Below are 23,998 nucleotides of genomic sequence, written 5' to 3' on the forward strand. Positions count from 1 at the left end.
CCAACCTGGACCACGTGCTTGGCTTCAGCTGGGCACCCAGCTTCCTACCGACGCGTCTCCGTTCATCATGTGCCGTGGGGAGCAGGTTTTGAAGACAAACACAGAGCAAGGCTGCCCGGGAAACTTCAGTTGGCCATGCCTGCAAGATTTCTTTCCCGCGTGTTTGGGTTGCATGTTATTTCCCAAATGCAAGCCAACACTTTCCCTAGGAAAGCCGCCCCAGGTGCTCCTTCCTGAGACTCTCGGACATTGTTGATGATCAGAGGAGCAGCGAACCCTTCAAAAATAATCTAATCGTTACAACTGAATGAATAAAAGGAGATAACTGTTACTGTCCCCATTTCACATAAGGAAGTTGAGAGAGAGAGCAAGTTTCATAAAGTATGTACTTATTGTAGGTGAACAAATAGAAAAAAAAAAAGATCCATGCCTTCATGAAATGTATATTCTAGGGGTTAGATCAGGAAATATATGCCTGTCCGCTCGGAGATAGAAAGTGGTGGAATGGGGAGTCTAACTGGCTGGCGTCCCCTGAGCCACTCACTGTGCTTTTCTCAACTTGTTCCAACTTGTTTAGACGAATATGAGACCCTTGACCTCAACATGTAACAGTCTGGGGTTGGGGCAGGTTGTAGTGCAAAATAGACTTGGGTATTGAGATAGAGACACACAGAATTTTATGTCAGCACAGATAAAAATGGAACTTACCTGTGCTGGTGATCCCAAACCTCGTGGTTTGTTGATTCCTCTTTTTAGCGCAAGAACCCCATTTCCAATGGACTGTTTCCATGTGTCGATTGCATGGGCCCCCTAAATCAGCATGATTCAATTTTTTTCATACTTGTTCCTCCAGTTTGTCTACCAGCGGTTCTCAACCTGTGGGTCGCGACCCCTGAAAATACATCCTGCGTATCAGATGTTGACATTACGATTCATAAGAGTAGCAACATTACAGTTATGAAGTAGCAAGGAAAATATTTTTACGGTTGCGGGTCACCACAACATGAGGAACTGTATTAAAGGGTCGCGGCATTAGGAAGGTTGAGAACCACTGGATTTCAGTGAACGGGTAAGAGTAGCATTACTGCTCTTCAGTGTCCCAGCCGTGGGCAAACTACGGCCCGTGGCCCGTTTGAAATGAATAAAACTAAAAAAAAAAAAAAGACCGTACCCTTTTATGTAATGATGTTTACTTTGAATTTACATTAGTTCACACAAACACTCTATCCATGCTTTTGTTCCGGCCCTCCGGTCCAGTTTAAGAACCCATTGTGGCCCTCGAGTCAAAAAGTTTGCCCACCCCTGGCTCTAGCCCAAACTTCTCTACCTACCAAGTGAGAATCTGATTCCTTCTTTCCCTATCAAACGCTGCCTCAGGTCAAGCCTTAGGTTGTCACACAACTGGGTAAAAAATTTGCAGTTACGTTTGCATCCATGGAAGTAGGAGGTAAAATTGTCTTTTTATATCTTTTAGACTAATCCAAACCAAAATATTGCTGTTATTTTAAGCCTTTATAGAGTAAAGACCACAGTATACACAACTATAGAAATTGATTTTTTTATGCCATAACTGTTGAAATTGTGGTATCATACCCCAGTATTTTGTGTTTGGGGCAACATCGTGCTTATTTCTCTAGTCTAGTTTAAGGGAAATCATCAATATTTTTTTGAATTAGGTATTAAATATCAGTGTTTATTTTTTAATGTTTTGTACAGAGACAACCACGATTACACCTTAAATTAATAGCCAAGAGTGGCACCTGTGACTTTTTATTTTCCAATTTTCTTTGGATAATACTGTTATTTGTCCACAATTTTGAGATTTTAATACTGCATATTACTAGGTTTTTCCAAGTTGTTCCCATTTTTTATTACTGAAAATACTTATGTAGCTGCATGCTAATATCCTCTGTTTTAGATACAAAAGATTAGAGATAGGATTTTGAAATACTAAGCCATGATCATATATGCTAATCCACACTACTGCAAAATGCTTTTAATTTGGGGGAGGTTTGGGAGCAAATTTTTGAAATGTCATGAATATAAGGAAGAATAGGCTAACTGACTTACCTAGTTTATCATAATGACTTGTTAACTTGCTGTATTCTTACTAGAACTGTGTGTGTGTGTTCTCTCAGTGGGAAAGAAGCTTCTATCTTTCCCAGGAGTTCCTTTAAGGTTTGGAGTTTAAGACCTCCTTTACTTCCCTTCCATATTACTTTCTCTCTTTAGATGACATTGCCTAACAGAAATAACTGCTCTATTTATAAGAACTGGCAGAAAAAGGCATTGCATTTGGTCCTGTTGCCATAATGGAGACCCCTCCTTACCTTTAGAGAGAGAGACTGACAACTATGCTCTCTCCAGGGTTCAGTAATATTGTGAACTTAACTGAGGAGCTGGATTTCTAGGGGGTATTAAAACGCTTTGGAGCCCATTAACCATCGTACTAACTTGTACTTTCTTTTTTCATTTCTAGATTTGAATATCAAGTCTTCAGGGTCTGGCTGTATAAAAGTCCAAAATATTGAGTGTGATAATTGCAAAATTGAAACTGAGCAGGGGACTAGCATCTTACAGTCTGTTAAGGTATAAGCATTTTTCTAATTTTGTGTCAGCATTATTTAAAAAACACCTTAAACTATGAACTGCAATATCAGACTAAAGCTGTTATTCTGAATATCATTTATTATGAATATTAAGTATAATTTATTTATCAAAGAGAAATTACTTGTAAAAAATTTGCATTGAAGTCAGTTCTGTTCTGAAAGTACAGAGGTTGTAGCAGCTTTGAAGGTTTTTTTCCTCATATTCCTTTTAGATTTCATTTTGAATTCTACAATGAAACTAATAGTACATTTAAAAAATATTAGGTTAATCCTTGAGTTATCTCTTTTTATCAAGGAAGAAATTATGAGGCACTAAGAGATTGAGGAACTCATTTAGGTTTACATAGTAATAAACTGAGCTGAGATTTGAACTTGGGTCTTTCTGATTTCCAAGCTCATCATCTTTCCACTTTTCTTTTTTAATATATATTTTATTGATTTTTTACAGAGAGGAAGGGAGAGGGACAGAGAGTTAGAAACATCCATGAGAGAGAAACATCCATCAGCTGCTTCTTGCACACTCCCTACTGGGGATGTGCCCTCAACCAAGGTACATGCCCTTGACCGGAATCGAACCTGGGACCCTTGAGTCCGCAGGCTGACGCTCTATTCACTGAGCCAAACCGGTTAGGGCTACCTATTTTGTTTTAAATATTTTTAAAATTTTTAAAATTTGTAATCTGCTTCACATTTTTTGGGGGGGAATTAGATAAGCTTTAAATTATAAGACTAGCCCAATGTTTTTGAGCCTTCAAGTCTTTGAAAATCTGATGATTGTCTCAGAAAAGAAAAAACACACACATATATATGAAATTTTGCTTACAATTTCATAGGTTTCACTGACTCTAGAAATTCAGTAGGCTTGGTTAAGAACTCTTGATTTAAAATATTAGTTGTTTTGGAGATACTATTTTCTAATGTTCATCAATTATCTGCTTGATAAAGACTATATTATATACCACTTGACTTCAGACTCATGTCACTATGGACATGAAGTAGTCTATTATGCTATAATACAGAAAAACTTGTAAGAATGATTCATTTTGCCATTTTCACTAAATTTTTTTTAAAAATTCATTTCTGGTCTAAGGTTTTACAATTTCCCCCCCCTGAATAAAGCAACCACAAGGTAAAGTGGTGGTTTTGCATTTTTTACTCCTTATGTTTTAGGTACTCTTCTGCTTTTGATGGTCATATTGGTGAGTTTGCTTTTGCTATTTTTTTTCTCTACTATTTACCTATTCTTTTTTGTTGTTAATCCTCACCAGAGGATATTTTTTCTGTTGATTTTTATAGAGAGTAGAAGAGACTGGGAGAGAGAGAGACAGAGAGAAACATTCATGTGCTAAGCCACATCAATTGGTTGCCTTGTGCATGTGCCCCAATGGGGCCAGGGAATCAAACCTGCACCCTGGATCAGAATTGAACCCATGACCCTTAGGTGTGCAGGCAGATGCTGCAACCACTTAGCCATGCTGGCCAGGCATATTTACCTATATATTTTTCTTTATAATTGTGGCAGAACTGAAGACATATGTAAGTGATTAAGGTAAAGAAGCTACTCTAATAAATAGACCAAACGTCTACTGGTTCATATACAACTATAATTTATTTCTCACTTGTGTCCAAAAGTGTGGGTGGCTTTTTTCTATTCAGTGATTCTAGGTTCCTTCCATCTTCTGGCTCTACCATCTCAAAGAACCTTCTTGTAACCTACACTTATCTGGTGGAAGGGACAGATCATGGAGAAAGCACACCAACTCTTCTAAAAGCACAAGCCTGAAAAGTGCACATAGCATTTCCACTTATATTCTCTTGGCAAGAATTTAGCAACACCTAAGAGACAATCTCTTCATGAGCCCAGCTATACTCCTCTATTACTTTGGGGAGGAAAGTGGATTTTTGTGGACCAATAGTAGTTTCTGCCACAGTTGACAAATGTGACATCAAGTTACACACACACTCACTCTCACTGTTTTTTGTTTTTTTAAATCTGGCAGAGGAGGCAATTTGTGACTGCTGTTTTATTTGTGCTTAGAGGAATTTTCACTTAATTCCAGTTTCTGAGTTGCTGTGCTGAAAAGTTTAACAGTCAGTAGGCTGTTATACTAAGTGTGAATACAGTATATCCTTCTGATGAACCCAGCCATAAGAGTGTGAGTTTTGAAATTATATAGAGCTTAATTCTGTTAGTTTTTTTTTTTTTCTAACCATATCGCCTGATAAAATTATTTAACTTTTCTGATTCTTGGATTTCTCCTTCTGTAAAATGGGGAAAATATGATACCTATTTCTCTGAGTTGTAGTGAGGATTAAATGATAATTAATGTAAAGTAGTGAATATTATATTTTGATGCAAAGAATTGCCAGATAAGTGCTAAATGTTCTTATTAATAATGACGAATATTAATAACAATGAACAGTAACAGTGGTTATTGTTGTCATCCTCCTCATCCTTTATGTGTAGTTAGTCAGTCAGTGGTCTTTGATTCCCAAGTTCTTTTTCAGTGAAGCTACTGGAATGCCCAGGTAGCTCTTTTCCCCCTTTGAATCCACATGGCTTATTTAATCTTCTTAAAGCAGTTGACATTCTTTTTTACTTGATGTTATTATTCCAAACAGTGCATTTCTTTTTAATTCCTGGTTCCTCTCTTCTATTTTATTATTATTTAAAAGGAAATGTGTAACATGATAGAAATCTTATTAGTATAAGTCAAATTTATTCTTTTTCTCTATGTATTTTTGTATTTGTCTTTCAGAGTCAAAAATTATGTGTTCAAACGAAAGGAGGCAAAGTGATCTGTCTGGGAACAATTTATGGAAATATAGATATTCATGCATCAGATAAAAGTGTAAGATTGACACTTTTTTTAAAAAAGTAATTTCAGCTTTACATCAAGTTGGCTCATACAGTGGGTAGGTTCTACCAAATTTGTGGCATAACATTCCCTTTTACTGCATTTTAGCTCATTAGCAAGTGTTCATTTAAATTTCAAATTAAGGTGATTAAATATTATACAATTTAAATTTTAGTTTGTGATTTAAGTTTTTTGACAGTTATTTAGTTTCTTATTTAGAATCAATAACATCTTTAAATACTCAATATTTTATTCTAGTTCTGAAGAGATTTTTATGATTATGGATTAAAATGAATTATTAAATAATACCACCATAACTGGAATTAAATTCTCCTTACTAGTATGTGTTAGATTTATTTGAATATTTTTCCAAAACCTGTTTACTTTGCTTTTAGGCAATTGAAGGATGATTTTCAAAACTCAGCTTTCTTCAGTGTTTTCCACAAGATGGCACCACTAGATAGCATAGCATTACCGTTCTCAAAAATTTTTATTAGCCATATGCCTTTTGGTTGTTATAGGAGAATTTGTATATTTTTAATCAACTTTTGTTGCTTTCTGTGATTTAACATAGTATTAAGAGTAAAGGTAAATTTTGAAGTATGAATTGTCACAAAATTTATAAACATGATAATGTTTTAAATCTTTGAGAAACATATAAATCACCTTTTGTTCTGCACTTACACAGTTTACAAGGCTCTTTTGTTATACAATTATTAAAATCCATACTCAGTTTTATTCTCAGACTAGAGGTCTGGTGCCTGAAATTCATGCGCGGGTAGTGTCTCTAGGCCTGGCCAATTGATCAGGGCCAATCGGGGCCTTCCTTCCCCCAGCTGCTGGCTGCCGGCCGGGGCCTTCCTTCGTTCTGTGCCGCCCCTGGTGGTCAGCACACGTCATAGTGAGTGGTCAAACTCCTGGTTGGTCGAACTCCTGAGGGGACAATTTGCATATTAGCCTTTTATATAGGATAATTGGTAGGGAGGAGTTGTGAATGTATCTTATAGGTAGATTACTGTTAGCATAATTAAACAAGGTAGATTATAACACTAATTGTTTCTACTGTTGTCACTTTTATTTTCTATCCTTAACCTGTGAGAGAGTGTTTAAACCCACACATTTATTCTTTAAATTAATCTAGTATTGAAAGACACTGCCTTGCCTTACAAAGCAGCTCTTTTGAGATGGCATTTAGTTTCATCTCTCAGATTGCTGTGGTCTTAGAGGTACAAAAGGGAAATTGGACAACTTTATAGTTCCTTCAGACTCTGTACTTTAAATGAAAGCTCATGCTATCTGAAATGATCTAAGTGACCAGAATATTACATATTGACATTCAAATACAAGTATCAAAGAAGAATTTAAATTATATCTTAATTATTTGCTAATTTGAATATTTTGGCTACTGTTTCCACTCATTTCTTTCTTTCAACTTTCATGGTTTATTGCATATTCATTTAGTCCCACTTTCTATTATGCTACTTTGTTTTCTAGCTTGATTGAGTTTTGTGTTGAATCAGTCTAGATCAGCGGTTCTCAACCTGTGGGTTGCGACTCCTTTGGGGGTCGAACGACCCTTTCACAAGGATTGCCAAAGACCATCGGAAAACACATATCTAATTACATATTGTTTTTGTGATTAATCACTATGCTTTAAATATGTTCAATTTGTAACCATGAAATTGGGGGTCACCACAACATGAGGAATTGTATTAAAGGGTCACGGCATTAGTAAGGTTGAGAACCACTGATCTAGATTTTTCTTTCTAACTTATAGTGTTCATTTTAAAGCATATTTCTAAGTTTAAGGAGTTTTATATAAAATAAATACTTATGAAATACTAGAGGCCCGGTGCATGAAATTCGTGCAGGCGGGTGGGGGGGTCCCTCAGCCCCGCCTGCACCCTCTGCGATTCGGGTTCCCTACACCTTTTTCTTATCTAGCTAACCTCTTCACATTTAAAAAAATTAACTGAAATACCACCTACTCTAGGAAATCCTCTTTGAACAAATCTCTTTATAATCTGTATTAAGTATTTTCATAGTATATCATTCTTTTTCTTTAGCAGCAACTTAGAGTAGATGCAGTGTGCTTCTCATTCTTGCATCTGAATTTTTTCTTCTTGCTCTTGTAATGGCAAAGCTTATCCAATTTACATTTGCCCTTCAAGGGCTTATATTTGGTTCAGTTTCTAGTTGGCTCCCTGCTTTTTTTTTTTTTAAGCAATAAATTTGGGTTGTGATAGTAAGCCTCACTTGTAATCAAGCCTGTAAGTCTCCCTATCTGAATATTTCTATAATAGGTATCACTTTAGCATACCAGAGATTGTGTTCATTTATAGAAAATAACAATAAATGTCACCTGATCATTTGATCTTCTAGTAATATTTTATAGCAAGATGTATTATTCTAGTAATTTAATTATTACAAAACTGAGGCATGCAGAAATAAATCACATTGAACAATAAAGAATGACTCAAATATCAAAGCATAATACACTTAGGGCCTCCCTTGTCCTGTGCCTTGGATATCATAGCATAGTACACAGTTCACATGGAACTCAGTTTCCTTTAAAATAGGAAGGGATCCCATACTCACGAAGCAGCTACTTCCACACATATTTTTTTCATTTAATTCACAGCACATACTCTGTACTAATTGTTGGAAAATCATCCTAGCAATTGCCTCTGTTCCTCTCTGTATTGTTTCCTTACATTCTGATGTCATTACTGCGCTTTTATCATCCACTCCCTCTAATAAGATTGTGAATTACTTAAGAGCAGAGATCATGACTTGAGCTTGTGTGTTCCCTGTCATGGTGCCTAGATAAATACTCAAATGCCTACAGTCCAAATGATTGTGATGAGAGAGCCCCACCATTGCTGGAGACCTCTAATTTTTATTTAAGGGGCCTCACTTGTTCTGCACCTTTACAGATGGGTGAGTAGTGGCTGAGGGAATTTGAGGAAACCCAGACAGAATTCTCCTCCTAAAAGATTTTGCTAAGCTGGCACCCAGAACCATCGGGCATTTGTCCAATTAAAACCCGGACACACAGCAATAACAAAGGCACTGGTCTCCTGCTAATGCCTAGGGATCAAACCCCAGCCTGCAGGAACTCACCCATGCAGTCAGGACCTGGCTGCTAGGTGGACCTGGGCTGGTGCTCCTAACTCTGGGGAGAGGGAGACTTCCCGTGGCTGCAGGCTAGAGGCCCTGGACTCCGCGCCACCTACCCGAACAGGTCCATAGCGTAGGCTGGTCAGTGGAGCGGCTTCTTTGCCTGGGATCGGGGAGAGGCTTGGCCTGGCCTGTTCGCCCCGTGGTGGGCGCCAAGCTGGGGGGCGCCGGCACATGCGCAAGTGCCACAGGCGGGAACATCCGCTTGGCGCCTGTGCCTGTAGGCCCGGATTGGCCAGGGGCGTTCTGGAACCCTGGCTGCTCAGGGCCTATGTGCGGGCCTACAGGCTAGGAGCGGCCTGAGTCCTGAGGATGTTCCCAGGACTCAGGCCACTCGGTGCCTGCATATGCAAATTAACCCGCCATCTTTGTCGGGTTAATTTGCATACTCTCCTGATTGACTGGTGAGTGTAATGGAGGGATGGTCAATTTACATGTTTCTCTTTTATTATATAGGATGTTAACTTTTAATATACTACTTTCACAGGCATATGCTTTGCATATTTGAGAAGCAGCATTGTGAATTGGTTAAGAGCACAGAATTAAGAACTAAACTACTTGGGTTTCAATCCTGGTTCAGCTACTTACTAAGCTCTTTAACTTCAGACATATTACTTAATCTCTATATGTCTGCTTTTTCTGGAAAATGGAATAATAGTAATGTACTTCACTCTGAGGGTTGTTCTGAGGATTAAATGAGTTAATACAGACAAAGTACTTAAAATGATGTCTGGCATGTAGCTAACTCTAATACAGTGTTTACTAGAGGTCCACCATGCGAAATTGCATGCGACCTAGACCTGGTGCGCCATGGGGCCCAGTATCAAGTCCCCACCCACCTGCACGTGCCTCGCCGCACACGCAGCCTGCCTACCTTAAAAACTGTGTGTGGACGGAGATAAGAATAGTTTCCTGCCCTAACCTTTCCTTCTCAAGAGCACTTAAGTTGACCTTCATTGGAAGATGAGAATTGAACAGAGCAACACTTGTTCCCATGAAGAAATCCTATGATGTTCAACAGGTGCCTTTTAGAGTTTGGTCATTACAGCATCAAGGCGTCAAGGCCATGGGGTTTTTATACTAGAGATTATAATGATGGTGATAAAGGTAAATGAAACACGTCTAACAAAGACAACTTGACCAGTCCTGGATCTACTATTAACTTTACTGAGACTTCTTTATTCATAAAACAGAGATGGTATTATTTCTTTTCCCCAGTTAACAAGATTATGAGAATCAAGTGAGCTCTGAAAACACTTAACAGCATTCTTTACATGTTATTTTATATGGAGTTGCTGTTTTTAAATTATATCATTAATTTCAGTACCCTAATTTTGATACAGAGAAGATAGAAATTCATATGATTGGTGGATAAATTAATGACATAGTTGTTAGTTGACCTCTTTTTGTAGGTTGGACTGCAAAGCTACAATGGTTCTTTAAAACTTGGTTTTCATTACATGCAATGTTGATTTATAATAACTAAACTTATGAAAAGTTTTTCCTCTCATTTTCTTAGAAAAGGAAATTAATTATAGTAATATCTCTCAGGAAGGAATTGATTTTGGGATCTATTTTTTCTCTTTAAATAGCTATTTTCTATTAATAAGCAACCTATATAGTTTAATTCAAAGAGTCTACTTATGATTTGTTTCATTATCGTTAATAACTGTAAATTAGAACCTCAATATTTTGCTGTAAACTGTGATGTCCTAAGTTTAATTGTTCTAATTATTATCTGATATAGTGCATTATATTAGTGAATTTTGAATTTGTTTGAAATTAATTTTATAGAATAATCAGTTAAAATTACTATATTGTGGTGGGGGAAGTGTACTTTCACTTCCTTTCATTTGCTTTGGTGGGGCAGTGGAGGATATATTTTTAGCTTCCTACAGAGTGAAATATTTCCTGTTTAATGAACAAAGTAAATCCTTGCATTTTCCAGATATTCATAGAGTCTCTTAAAGGCTATTTGGGTATAGGGAGAGTCTAATCAAAAGTGCCTCTTTGCCAGTTCAATTTAGATTCAAATATTCTCTCAATGTTTATCTGTTAATCTTTTGGTGTTCCCTAAAACAGCTTCTGTGTCTGTAAAAACTGAAATATTCCTACTTGCTATCTACTTTGTAGAAGCTTAAAAATTTAAAAATATGCATAAGGCAACTTTTCATGAAGAAATTTTGTAGGTAAAAGATAAAGTTTTCAGAAATTTTATACCTTTACTATAACACTGAAGAATGCCAAACATTGTATTCTCACAAATTTGAATATATCTATCTTTGGTTGATTGAATTATTGAAACTAAATTTAAAGTGAAAATTTCCGTGATCCAAAATTAGCTTAGAACAAACTGTAGTAGGTAAAAAAGCAGCTGTGTGTGTATTATCCTATATAATAAAAGGCTAATATGCAAATAGACCAAACGGCAAAACAGCTGGTCACTATGACGTCAACCAACCACCAGAGGACAGGTGCTCAATGCAGGAGCTGCCGCCTGGTGGTCAGTGTGCTCACACGGGGAGCGCTGCTCAGCCAGAAGCCCTGAGCCTGGCTCACAGCTGGCGAGTGCAGCAGTGGTGGCAGGAGCCTCTCGCGCCTCCGTGGCAGCACTAAGGATGTCCAACTATCAGATATCCCCTGAGGGCTTTCAGACTGCCAGAGGGCGCAGGCCAGCTGAGAGACCCTCCTGAGTGCACGAATTTCATGCACTGGGCCTCTAGTATATTTAATAAAAGTCCAGTAAAAAAGAAAACTATATATTTCAAATCCAGAGGGCCACATGATTTTAATTTACTTCTGATAAGAACCACTGGGTACTTTTCTTTCCCTTTTCATATTTGTATTTGTCTTCTCATATTTTAGTATTCTTGAAACTCAATTCTTATTAAAAATATTTTGAATGCTTAACAGTTTTTGAAGGATATATTAGGACAGGGGTGGGCAAACTTTTTGACTCGAGGGCCACAATGGGTTCTTAACCTGGACTGGAGGGCCGGAACAAAAGCATGGATGGAGTGTTTGTGTGAACTAATATAAATTCAAAGTAAACATCATTACATAAAAGGGTACGGTCTTTTTTTTTTTTTTTTTTTAGTTTTATTCATTTCAAAGGGGCCGGATCCGGCCCGCGGGCTGTAGTTTGCCCACGGCTGTATTAGGAGCTGGTTATACCAGTGCCCATGTGTTGAAAAAACAATGATGTTCTTTCTTTAAACACCCAGTGTAATACATTAATTTGACCCTGGGCAAAACTGGCAAGCCTTCCTGGTGATTTCAGTTTCTATATTAACAATTTTATATTAACATTCATTTTATGCTTAAAAATATTTGTTTAAGATACTACAAAGATGATTTGCAATTCTAAACTAGCTATCTTCATTTTATATTGTGCACAATATGTGAGACATAAATGCATACCACATTTTGCTAGGGAAACTTAGGGATAAATACAAAATTCCTTCCTTCTTGTTCAGTGGAAAGCTACTGCCTTATTAGATGTAAAGTGGAAAAATTTTAAAATTATAGTGCATTCACTGCATTAAACAACGAAATGAGAAAAATCATGATAGTCTAATAAAATCAGATAAAGTATGCTAAAATTCAAAATCCCTTATTTAAATAGCAACAAAACAAATTTGAAGTATAAGAGGACTTCTTTAATCTGGTAAAAGAGATCAAAAAGGTATCTATAGCAAACATCCTACTTGATACAATGTTGAAAGCTTTCCCTCTGAGAACAGGAATAAGATGAGAATTCTTGCTGCCCCATAGCTTCTATTCACCACTGAATTAAATTATCACTTGTAGATACTATAATTATGCATGTAAAAACATGTTTCTAATTCAGATAAATTATTAAAATTAGTTTAGTAAAGTTGTTGGATTTAAGGTCAAATAAAAAAGCCAAATAAGGTCAAGTAAAATTTTAAATATCTTTTATAGTAGCACTTAGAAATATCAAATAGGCGTAAATGTAACAAAATATGAAAAATTACATAGAAAATGTAAAACATTAAGAGAAATTAAAGATCTAAATAAATGAATATAATGGGTCTATTTCACATTCTACAGAGAGTGCACTGTCACTTTTAATCTTGTAATTGATAGAGTTAGGGAATCAAAGCCAATAAAGTGATTTGGTACTAACTTTTTATGTAGTTACCTACTACTTCTGTACCATTTTGGCTTTTTACCAGTATTTGTTTTATAATGAACTAATTTGAGTCTTTCTCTTACTAGACTGTGACCATAGATAAACTTCAGGGAAGTTCTGTTAATATATCTACTGAAGATGGTTTGCTGAAAGCCAAGTATCTTTACACAGAATCATCATTTCTATCTTCTGCTGCTGGGGATATTACATTAGGAAGTGTTCATGGTAAGATGACAACGGCCTAATACTTCTCAGACTTTCCACATAATGTACATTTTAAGAGATGACTCTTTCTCTGTCATTAAAGGATCTGCCATTAGGAAGTTGGCCCTCTAATTGATTAATACAGAGTAACCATCTTTTAAAAAACCCATAAAATAAAATGACTTATAAGCTATTAATTTGGGCAAGAAATTGAACATTATGCTATTATACATGAAAGTAATAATGATTCTGATTTTTAATGAATTTTCTTATAAAAAGAAATCAGCCGTAAGGAAATATGAGCAGGAGATACTTAGAGGAAAGCACAAATAAATAAAAGCAGTGTTAAAAATAAAGATGGGTTGTCAGTGGTTGCTTTTATGTTATGATAGGGAAAGGTAAGTATTAAATAAGTTAATGAAATACTTGGAATCTAATTATAGTAACTTAGTGATAAGTTACTAATTCTGACTAAAATATTTTATGTGTGTTAGTACTGGCACCAGGTCTTTTCAATACTCTATGCTATTTTCAGTTTTCTTTGATTAAATATCATCTTGTGACTATCAAAACATGTCTCCGTGGACAAGTAGTATTACTTAGTTGATTCATTTTATTGAAAGAAGAGAATATGTTGAATAAATATGGCAAAGGTCATGATGGTAACTTGTCACTCAGCATGCCTCTTAAATTTCCACATAGCAGATGATTCAAGTTTAGGCATGTTTCCTGAAATATATATAGACTAGGGGCCCGGTGCACGAAATTCGTGCACTGGGTGTGTGTGTGGGGGGGAGTGTCCCTCAGCCCAGCCAGCCCCCTCTCACATACTGGGAGCCCTCAGGCATTGACCCCCATCACCCTCCAATCGTAGGATCGGCCCCTTGCCCAAGCCTGACGCCTCTGGCCCAGGCGTCAGGCCTGGGCAGGGGACCCCCAGACCCCTTCGATTGCTGGCTCTGCCCCTTGCCCAGGCCTGATGCCTCAGCCAGAGGCGTAGACCCCCATCACCCTCCAATCGCCTGATCGGCCCCTTGCCCAGGCCTGACGCCTCCGCCAGACGTGTCAGGCTTGGACAGGGGACCCCCATCTCCCCTCGATCACTGGCTCTGGCCCCCGCCCAGGCCTGAGGCCTCTGGCCCAGGAATCATTCCTGGGCAGGGGACCCCCATCTCCCTCTGATCGCTTGCTCCACCACCCGCCCAAGCCTGACGCCTCTGACCCAGGCTTCAGGCCTGGGCAAGGGGACCACAATATCCCTCCAATCCCCGCTCCGCCCCCCACCCAGGCCTGATGCCTCTGGCCCAGGCATCAGGCCTGGGCAGGGGACCCCCAGCACCCCGCCCAGGCCTGCTGCCTCGGCCAGAGGAGTTGACCCTCATCACCCTCCAACCACCAATCACCGGATCGGCCCCTTGACCAGGCCTGAGGCCTCCGGCAGAGGTGTCAGGCCTGGGCAGGGGATCCCCAGCTCCCTGCGGTTGCAGGCTCCGCCCCTGCCCAGGCCTACCGCCTCTGGCCGAGGCATTAGGCCTGGGCAGGGGACTCCCAGCTCCCTGCTATCTCCCGCTCTGCCCCTGCCCAGGCCTAACACCTCTGGCCGAGGCATTAGGCCTGGGCAGGGGACCCCCAGCTCCCCGTGGTTGCAGGCTCTGCCCCTGCCCAGGCCTAACGCCTCTGGCCAAGGCATTAGGCCTGGGCAGGGGACTCCCAGCTCCCTGCGATCTCCTGCTCTGCCCCTGCCCAGGCCTAACGCTTCTGGCCGAGGCGTCCGGCCCGGGCAGTGGGACCCGCAGCGACAGCAGCGCCGCGATCTCCCGCTCTGCCCCTGCCCAGGCCTAACACCTCTGGCCTAAGCATTAGGCCTGGGCAGGGGACCCCCAGCTCCCCGCGGTTGCAGGCTCCGCCCCTGCCCAGGCCTAACGCCTCTGGCCAAGGCATTAGGCCTGGGCAGGGGACTCCCAGCTCCCCGCGATCTCCCGCTCTGCCCCTGCCCAGGCCTAACGCCTCTGGCCAAGGCATTAGGCATGGGCAGGGGACTCCCAGCTCCCTGCGATCTCCCGCTCTGCCCCTGCCCAGGCCTAACACCTCTGGCCGAAGCATTAGGCCTGGGCAGGGGACCCCCAGCTCCCCGCGGTTGCAGGCTCCGCCCCTGCCCAGGCCTAACGCCTCTGGCCTAGGTGTCCGGCCCGGGCAGCAGGGACCCGCAGTGGTAGCGGGGGGCGTCGCAATCACGCGGGCTCTGCCCCTGCCCCTGCAGGACGCCTCTGGCTGAGGCGTCCGGCTCGGGCAGCGGGGACCCGCAGCTGCAGCGGCCCTGCGATCGTGGGCTCCGCTTAGGCCCAGGCAAGGGACCCCTAGCTCCCGGGACTGCCAGCTTCGACCATGCCCAGCTCCCATCGCTGGCTCCACCCCTACTTCCTGCTATCACTGGCCACGGCGGCAAAGGCGCCTGATTCTCTGATCATGGCTGGGGGGCAGGGCCGCCTTTGCCCTGCTCCCCCACCTCTTAGCTCCCCCCTGGGTTTCCGATCACTGTCAGTGGCAGGGGGCTTCTTCCTGCTTTCCCTTTCGCCTCCCTGCATTGTGCCTACATATGCAAATTAGCTGCCATCTTTGTTGGCAGTTAACTGCCATCTTAGTTGGCAGTTAATTTGCATATAGCCCTGATTAGCCAATGAAAAGGGTAGTGCCGTACGCCAATTACCATTTTTCTCTTTTATTAGTGTAGATAGAATTAAATGCCTTTTGGGCCATTTTCCAGGGAGTGTAGCCTGAAACATTTTCCATATATAGACCAATCATTTAACTTTTATCGGAAAGCTGAATATTGGGATCTATACACTTTGGCAAAACTTCCAGATTTTAGTAGTGAGCATTAATTATTAGGTGGTACTAGAAAAGCATGGCTAGGGCTAGCCAATCTGTATAGCAAATTGACAAATAGTCTTACAGTTTAAAAAATCTTGTCCTAGCCATGTGGCTCAGTTGGCTGAGTGTCGTCCTGTGCACTGAAAGGTCCGCTGGTTCGATTCCCAGTCAGGACACATGCCCAGGTTGCCGGTTCCAACTTGTATGAGTGGCAACTGATAGCTGTTTCTCTCTCTCTCTCCCTTCCTCTCTCTCTACAATTAATAAAAAACATGTTGTTGTTTTTTTAAATCTTAGGAAATGAGTACTTACATTCTTGAAGTAATTTTTGAGCCTCAATTTAATAGTTGTACTTCATCAACCATTATTACCAAGTTAAGGTATTACTTAAGCCCAAAATAGCTTAAGTCCAATAGCGCTATATCCAGATAAAGCAAATAGTTTTGTTACTTATTCATTTATTTTTTACTCAGCTGTGCCTTGAATAGTTCTGATAATTTGTAACTTTTCATATTTTAACAATGACTTTTTCATAAGCATTGCATTTCTGTCCATTGTAATTAAAAGTATTGTACTTAAGCCCTACCTGGGTCTGTCAGTTGGTTGTCAGCATTGTCCCAGGCACCAAAAAAGTTGGGAGTTTGATTCCTGGTCAGGGCACATACCTAGACTGTGGGTTCCATCCCTGGATGGGGTGCATATGGGAGGGAACCATTGATGTTTCTCTCTCACATTAATCTATCTTCTCTTCCCTTCCTCCCTCCCTCCCTCCCTTCCTCCCTCCCTTCTTTCCTTCCTTCCTTCCATCCATCTCTCTAAAATCAATAAGCATATCCTCAGATGAGGATTTTTTTTAAAAAAGTACTGTACTTAATGTATTGAGTAGCTTTTAATGGTAAAGCAATTCTTTTTTTTTTTTTTTTAAATATATTTTATTGATTTTTTACAGAGAGGAAGGGATAGAGATAGAGAGTCAGAAACATCGATGAGAGAGAAACATCGATCAGCCGCCTCCTGCACATCCCCCACTGGGGATGCGCCCACAACCCAGGTACATGCCCTTGACCAGAATCGAACCTGGGACCCCTCAGTCCGCAGGCCGACGCTCTATCCACTGAGCCAAACCGGTTTCGGCGGTAAAGCAATTCTTTATCAAGTCAAATTTAATTAACACCCATGATAAGAACAACTGCTCTCTGCAATGCCATGTTTATACTAAATTCATTAATGTTTAATTTTTAATTTTTGCTTTCTTTTAAGGTAGGTAATAATTGCATTTGGTACAGTTTGTCATTAATAGTTTACATGATACTAAAACAGATGCACAAAGGCAGCCCTCAAAATATTCCAGGTCTCTTGATTATTTAAAGTAGCTGAAATAAGGAAATGAATTTTAGGGATAAAAGAGTTTATCATTCCTTAGTCTTTGTAAAGCCTTTTATATTTACTGACTTTGCTATGAAGTTAAGTACCTTTCCTTGGGAGATTTAAATCTGGATCAGACCTATATCATCTTGAGAGCTTGTTTGGAGGTTCTAGCAGGGGAGCGCAGCTACTCGTATACCCTTGACCGAAGACCGGTCCTCTCCTCGGGGGGGAAGGTCGTCCTCTTCGACCGAGCGCGCAGCTTCGGGAGGGACGCACATGGATCGGTGAGGGAGGAGGGGGACACCCGCCTAGCCAGCTAGATCAGCCGAATCAACCCTGGCGATCAATGGGGTGACAGATGTCGCAGCCAGATCGCCCTCACATCCATATCATCTTTACTCTTAGATTGGGTTTCTTGAAAGCAGACTCTAAGATGAAAATTAGAGTATAGCAATTCACTAGGGAGGCCTTCAATGCCATGCAAAGAAAGGAAGCCCACTTTCCATGGAAGTTGGACTGTGATTTAGTCCCAACAACCCCAAGAATGAGCTCGGAAGCTGGGGTGATCCTCATAATTGTCTCAAATTGGGGTAAGGAGAGCTGGACCTTTATATCCCCAATTATTATGTGACCAGATGGGGACTGGACCCAGAGCAGGTCTACCTCAGGCCGGCCTGTAGTGTGTGGGTTATTGACTTCCTGCAGGAAAGATTTCACATGAGTCCAGGTGATTTTGAGAGTACATTTATTAAAGCTGCGGACAGTGGAGCAAAGGAAGGACTTACAGTTAGAAGAAATAACAGGAGAGAGCCTATGTCAGTGGTCGGCAAACTTTGGCTCGCGAGCCACATGCGGCTCTTTGGCCCCTTGAGTGTGGCTCTTCCACAAAATACCGACTTCTGCATGTGGGCCACGAAGTTTCAATCGCACTGTACGTGCACGTCCGCATGTGATATTTTGTGGAAGAGCCACACTCAAGGGGCCAAAGAGCCACATGTGGCTCGTGAGTCGCAGTTTGCCAACCACTGGCCTAGGTGATGCTCTGCTTTGGCTCCATAGAAAGTGAGCCCCAAGATAGGGCTACTGATAGCTCACTGGGAAGTAACAGTCACAGTGACAGAAGTGAGATAAGGCAGAGCTGCTGTTAGTTCACTGAAAGTCGGAGAGAAAGAGGCTTAGAGACAGGTTCAGGTGGTAAACCCAAGACGAGCTTCTGCTACCTGCTGCTCCCCTGGTTGCAGGTCTCGTGGGGACCCTCAGAGTTTAGGAGAAAAGAAGTAAAAAGTGCTCCAGAGAGTGCCTGCCCAGCATCCTTTCTCTTGAGGATTTTTATTTCTCTTCTCGGGGCCAAAATCTTAGGGGAGGGTTTCAGCAGAATATTCATCAGCTTTCCAGGTGCATTTTAAATATGCAGATACATCAAAATGAGTGTATAGGGGAGTTTGGGATTATTCTCTGGTCAACTTCACTCCTTTACTTTTATCTCGGGTCTGTCTGTCTGTAATCGAGTTTTTGGTATTTGTTTCTCTGACTTCATCCATCCTTGGGTTTGGCTGGCACAAATAGCATTAATTGGGTCTCTGTGTTCTATCTCCCTGGTCAGGGTGACTTAAGCTATTTATCCTCTGGTCAAAGAGGAGAGGTATCAACCATTTGTTCTCAAGTGCCCTTGGTTAGGAAAAATAAGGTCTTGTTGATTCACTAGCTGGCTATCAATTGGTTAATTTCTTTGGCCTTGTTTAATGATCTTGTCTCAGTTTCCACATTCTACTTGCCCAGGAATTTTCCTAGCTTCTTATTATCCTGCCTCAATTAGATGCAAGCTGCCTCAGGAATGAGTGTAATCTTGGGCCAAAAAGGCTATTTGAGCCCCTAAGCAGGCTGACAGCTGAGGGCTGTCTGCCAGCATTACTCCTAACAGTTAAGAAAATAAGCCCTTCAGTTTTACAAAGGGTTCTGGATGATGAGTCACAGCATCCACTACAGTTATATTTATTGATTTATTCAACACACGGTGTGTGGCAAACGTAGGTTTACAGTTGTGACTACACGAAGCATAGTTTATTCTTATATATTTTTTTTTATTAATGATTGTATTATTTCCCATACCATGACTGTTAAACCTACTTTTATCCCACCCTGTATTTTCTAGTAGTGAGTAATGAGTAAGGTGAGTAATGAGTAGTAGTTACTCTTATTAAAGTTGGTTGAATCACAGTTATTAAGTATTTATGCCTTCTAATAAAAAAGAAACTAGTTTATTCATTGATTCAACAAATATTCCCCACTGCTCTGGCCCTGGAGATATAGTGAGAGAATGGGTACTTGGGTAGTTTGTTTTTAGATAAAAGATTTTGTTACAGTATACTACTTTGATTTCATTCTAAGTTATCAAAAATTAGATTGTAAGTATATTCTATTTTGCTATTTGAATATTTGTGATTTTAAAGATTTTATACATATATGTGAAATATATTCACATGTATTCTAAATATATTTTTTGAACATAAACATGTATATAGTTTTCTGACTCCTTTAGAGAGAAAGAAAAGCTTCCTTGAAATAGCTTGTTGGGATTGGTTTTTTATAACATAATTTAAACATATTGATTAGGTTTAATATGTAAGAACTAGTAGCCCAGTGCACGAAATTTGTGCACATTAAAAGGGAATTAGCAGAAATATTTTAATATTGCTGTTTGCCCTTTCTCTGTAATAGAAGTGTGAGAGATGAAAGGAAATTAGTAAAATGTACATGAAAATAATATATAGATTTATTAATAAATAAACAGTAACAAAAGGATATAATAGCAACAGAGGCATGATATAAAAATAACAAAAACATTATATGAAAACAACAAAAACATGATATAAAAACAACACTGATGCAAACAATGACTGATAAAGTGATTCAACTTATTCTAATATCTCCCTGTACACCACATTAAGAGTGAAAACACTTTCAGAGTGCTTGACTAATTTCCCTTGTGATGAAGTATTTAGAACTTTAACTGTAACGTCACATGCTTTTCAAACTCGAGAGAAAGCAACATATAACTGACCATGTGCGAAAACGGGTTCAGGTAGGAATATTCCTACTCTGTCTAGAGTTTGTCCTTGTGATTTATTAATAATCATCACAAATGCAGGCATCACGGGAAACTGTCATTGAATTAATTTAAATGGGAGGCCAGTGTCAGATGGGGACAAATCAGTTCTTGAAATCAGAACAACCTCTCTCTCTGCAGATCCTGTTAATACTTCAGCTTTGATAATGTTAGGTTGTAATCTTTTGATAATAAAATTGGGTACCATTACAAAGACCCCATTTACTATTAAGATTTCTCAATAGCATGATGATTGCACCACTTTCAATTTTAATTTATGACACAGCATTCCCGAAGGAGTAATACAATTAAGAAAGTCAATGGGAAAATTTTCCTTTTCAGCATCATCTGTGCAATCAATGGAATCATCACTCAAATATGTGTGAAAATCTCCATCGAGTATATCCAAAATGTATTCATTTAATTTTTGAACGTGCTCATTTTTTTGGACAAAGAATTGCAGGTTTAGATATGTTTTTAATATTATCTATAGATATACTATTCCAAAGATAGCTTCAATAATAGATCCATTACAAATCATTTCACAAGGGATTTCAATAATATCCATTCCTAAATGAAAACTGCTATCAAGTTTGCCATCTCCAAGTTTTACTAACTATTCACTATAAGCAGAGTCCTCGGATCTCATATTTGTTGTAAGAGACAACTTTCTGAAACATCCCCAAACATTACAGTACTTTAAACTCGTTTGTACTATGGCCAATCCCATAGCATGTGGTACAATACTGAGACATTGTCGAAAATCCCCTCCAAGAAGAACTTTCCCACCAAATACAACATTCAAATTCATGGTTTCTCTTAGTAATCTGTCTATGGCGTTTATAGCATGACTGGATGCCATGATGCATTCATCAATAATGAGCGGTTGGGCCTTTTTAATAGTTTTAGCAACTTCACTGTTTATATTGAGTCTAGAAATTGAAGCTTCATTTAATGGAATTGGTCATTTATATTGAGAATGAAATGTTCTTCCACCAAGAATTAAATTTACAGCAATTCCTGTAGACGCTGTGGGTAAAACAGTACCACCACAACCTCTAACATAATGTATTAAAACTTCATTGTGGGGAGCCGCTGCAGTGTTTTGGACAGGTTCAAGCCTTGGACTGATGAGAGGGCACAGTCCTCTCATTGCCACGTGCAAGTCCCAGCTTGGAGGGCAGGGCCCTCCCAGCACAATTATAGCCAACAGCTATAATTGTAAGCTTGAAACTATGGTCCAAACACATGGCCCCACGTGCCTGAGTGATGTAGGCTTAATAGAGTTCAGGTGCATGTAGTTGAGTAGGATTGAAACCCAGGAGAATGTTGTAAACATCTTTGTCTCGTGGCATCTGCTATAAAATAAAGTCACCGCTGTGGGTGTGGTCGCTCTCTCAGAGAAGCAGTGTCCCACCGAGACCCAGCTTTCATTCTCTTGTCTGTCTTTTCTAAGCCTTTCAGCTGCCCCCACTCAGGTTCACCCTTGGCTGTGCTGGCGGGGCACACTTTATAAAGATATGCCTCCATGCTCCGAGGGCGGGTTCCTGCCCTTACTGGAAACAGCTTGGGGGAGGGTACAGCCGTTTCCAAGACAACCCCTGCAGAACTGACTTCCAGTTGGTCGCACCTCGGGTCATGATGTTACACCCAGGGTTTTTATATAAGTAGATACTCATGACAGCTATTTTAGTGTTTTATATTTAAATTACTGTTTAGAATAAGTGATTAATGAATAAAATTTCATATTAAATACTTAGATTCCATCTATAACTTAGGATCTCATTTTAGTTTTTTGGGGAACATACCTTAATAAATAAATTGTTGAGTAATTAGTTTTCTCAGTACTTCCAAATTCCTGTTTCACCAAAGATTTAGCAGTTTGTACATGCTTAAACTCTTTCTTAAATAACTACTGTGCCTTTTAGAAACTTTCACAGAAAAGGTACATTAACTGTACACACCCAATTGATAACTTTTATTTTTATTTATTTATTTTTAATCTTTTTAAAAAATATATTTTTATTGATTTCAGAGAGAAAGAGAGAGGGAGATAGAGCTAGAATCATCAATGATAAGAGACGATCATTGATCGGCTGCCTCCTGCACGCCCCCTATTGGGGATCGAGCCGGCAACCCAAGCATGCCCTTGACTGGAATCGAACCTGGGACCCTCCAGTCCACAGGTCAGTGCTCTATCTACTGAGCCAAACCAGCTAGGGCCAGTTGATAACTTTGATAGTACTGAGAATTTCATAAAGAAATGTCCCAGTTTGCCTTAAGAAGGACATGTAGTCACTGGTGAATTTATAAATCTGCCTTGTAAATTTAGAAAGTCAGAAATAATATAAAATTTTAAAAGAAAGAAGCTTTTAATTGGATTAAACAACTTTTCATGAAGTTTATGAAAATACTTCATTTAAATTTTAGTATTAAGTCCATTATAAAATTTTGGTTTATCATTTTGACCTATGATAATGTTATGTTAATATTGAATCTGGACTTAAAACACTTTTATAGGAAATACTAGAATGGAATTACACTTCCTTTGTGGTATAGACCGCATAAATTTTTTTCAAGATTTAGACATGTGATACTAAATGTTGCTATTCCATGCCCTGTTTGGACTCAGCTCAGCTGCTTGGAGGGACTTGCTCCTTCTATAAAGGTGATGCTGCCATCTTCAGTGTGCGACTTCCAATCTTCCTTGAAAGGAAGAGAGATCATAGAGGATCATGTGAGAAGTCTCAGAAACCAGGCCTAGTATATGACTCCTGTCATATACTGTGTTATGGTTCTGAGAACCATTATTTTCTTGAGATTGCTTTACTTTCATCATGAGTACTAATGATACACTCTGCCGGGGTCCAGCCCCAGCAGGTCCAGGGGTCCCCAAAGGTGTAGACGGAGTCGGCGAAGAAGGAATGACACGGAGACAGCGTTCAGTTGATCAGCAGCCTAGCCAGGATCTCCAGCCAAGTTCTGGTCTCGATCTCCAGAGAGGCTCTGCTGTTTATTGTCTTGTTACATCCGTATTTATACCAGTTGATTTTAATCCTGTCAATTTCTATTACAAAGGTTAGGGCATTTCTTATCTCCATTCCAGGGAGTAAAGATTATGTAGCTTAAGCATGATTGTTTGTAGTGATTAACTACCCGCCTGGCACTTAGTTAAGGAGTTTCATCCCCTCCCTGACTTCAGGGAAAAATTCCTACCTGGGGAAACAACCTTTCTCGGAGAGGTGACCTTGGTTAAAACACACAGTGCTAAGGGGAGCAAACATATTAAGAACAGTATGCTATATACACCAGGTCCCTTGAAACATATGCTGTGCAGATGTTTCTTTCCTGCAGCGACTGTGTCAAGCAGCAAGGATGGACCGGCTTCCGGCAACACTCTTTAAGAAAGACTGTATTTTCATTAAAAATAGTGAGTTTTTACTGCATTCTTTGAAGATAGTAAAGCTCCTTTGCCTTGTTGAGTATGTGACTGGACTTACTAACTAAATGACTAACTATAAAACTATGTCATTGTTCTTTCCTAATACTTACTTAAAATCACAAATATTAGGTGTCTGCTTCATCTTATTATTGAAGTGTTCAGGAGTTGGAAGCAGTAAAGAGAATTCTGAGTGGAAACATCCAG

At 39.9% G+C, this 23,998-nt stretch overlaps 1 protein-coding gene across 1 annotated transcript in view; it reads left to right on the top strand.

Annotated features, from left to right (window-relative positions):
- FAM185A (family with sequence similarity 185 member A) overlaps window positions 1-23,998 on the top strand; it is a 54,630-nt gene that overhangs the window by 1,124 nt on the left and 29,508 nt on the right. The window contains exons 2-4 of the mRNA XM_059712754.1: window positions 2,480-2,589; window positions 5,369-5,461; window positions 12,890-13,028. Of these exons, the coding sequence (XP_059568737.1) occupies window positions 2,480-2,589; window positions 5,369-5,461; window positions 12,890-13,028 (342 nt within the window). The remainder of the gene's footprint in view (window positions 1-2,479; window positions 2,590-5,368; window positions 5,462-12,889; window positions 13,029-23,998) is intronic.

Source organism: Myotis daubentonii, chromosome 10 (genome assembly GCF_963259705.1).
Source record: "Myotis daubentonii chromosome 10, mMyoDau2.1, whole genome shotgun sequence".
NCBI lineage: Eukaryota > Metazoa > Chordata > Mammalia > Chiroptera > Vespertilionidae > Myotis > Myotis daubentonii.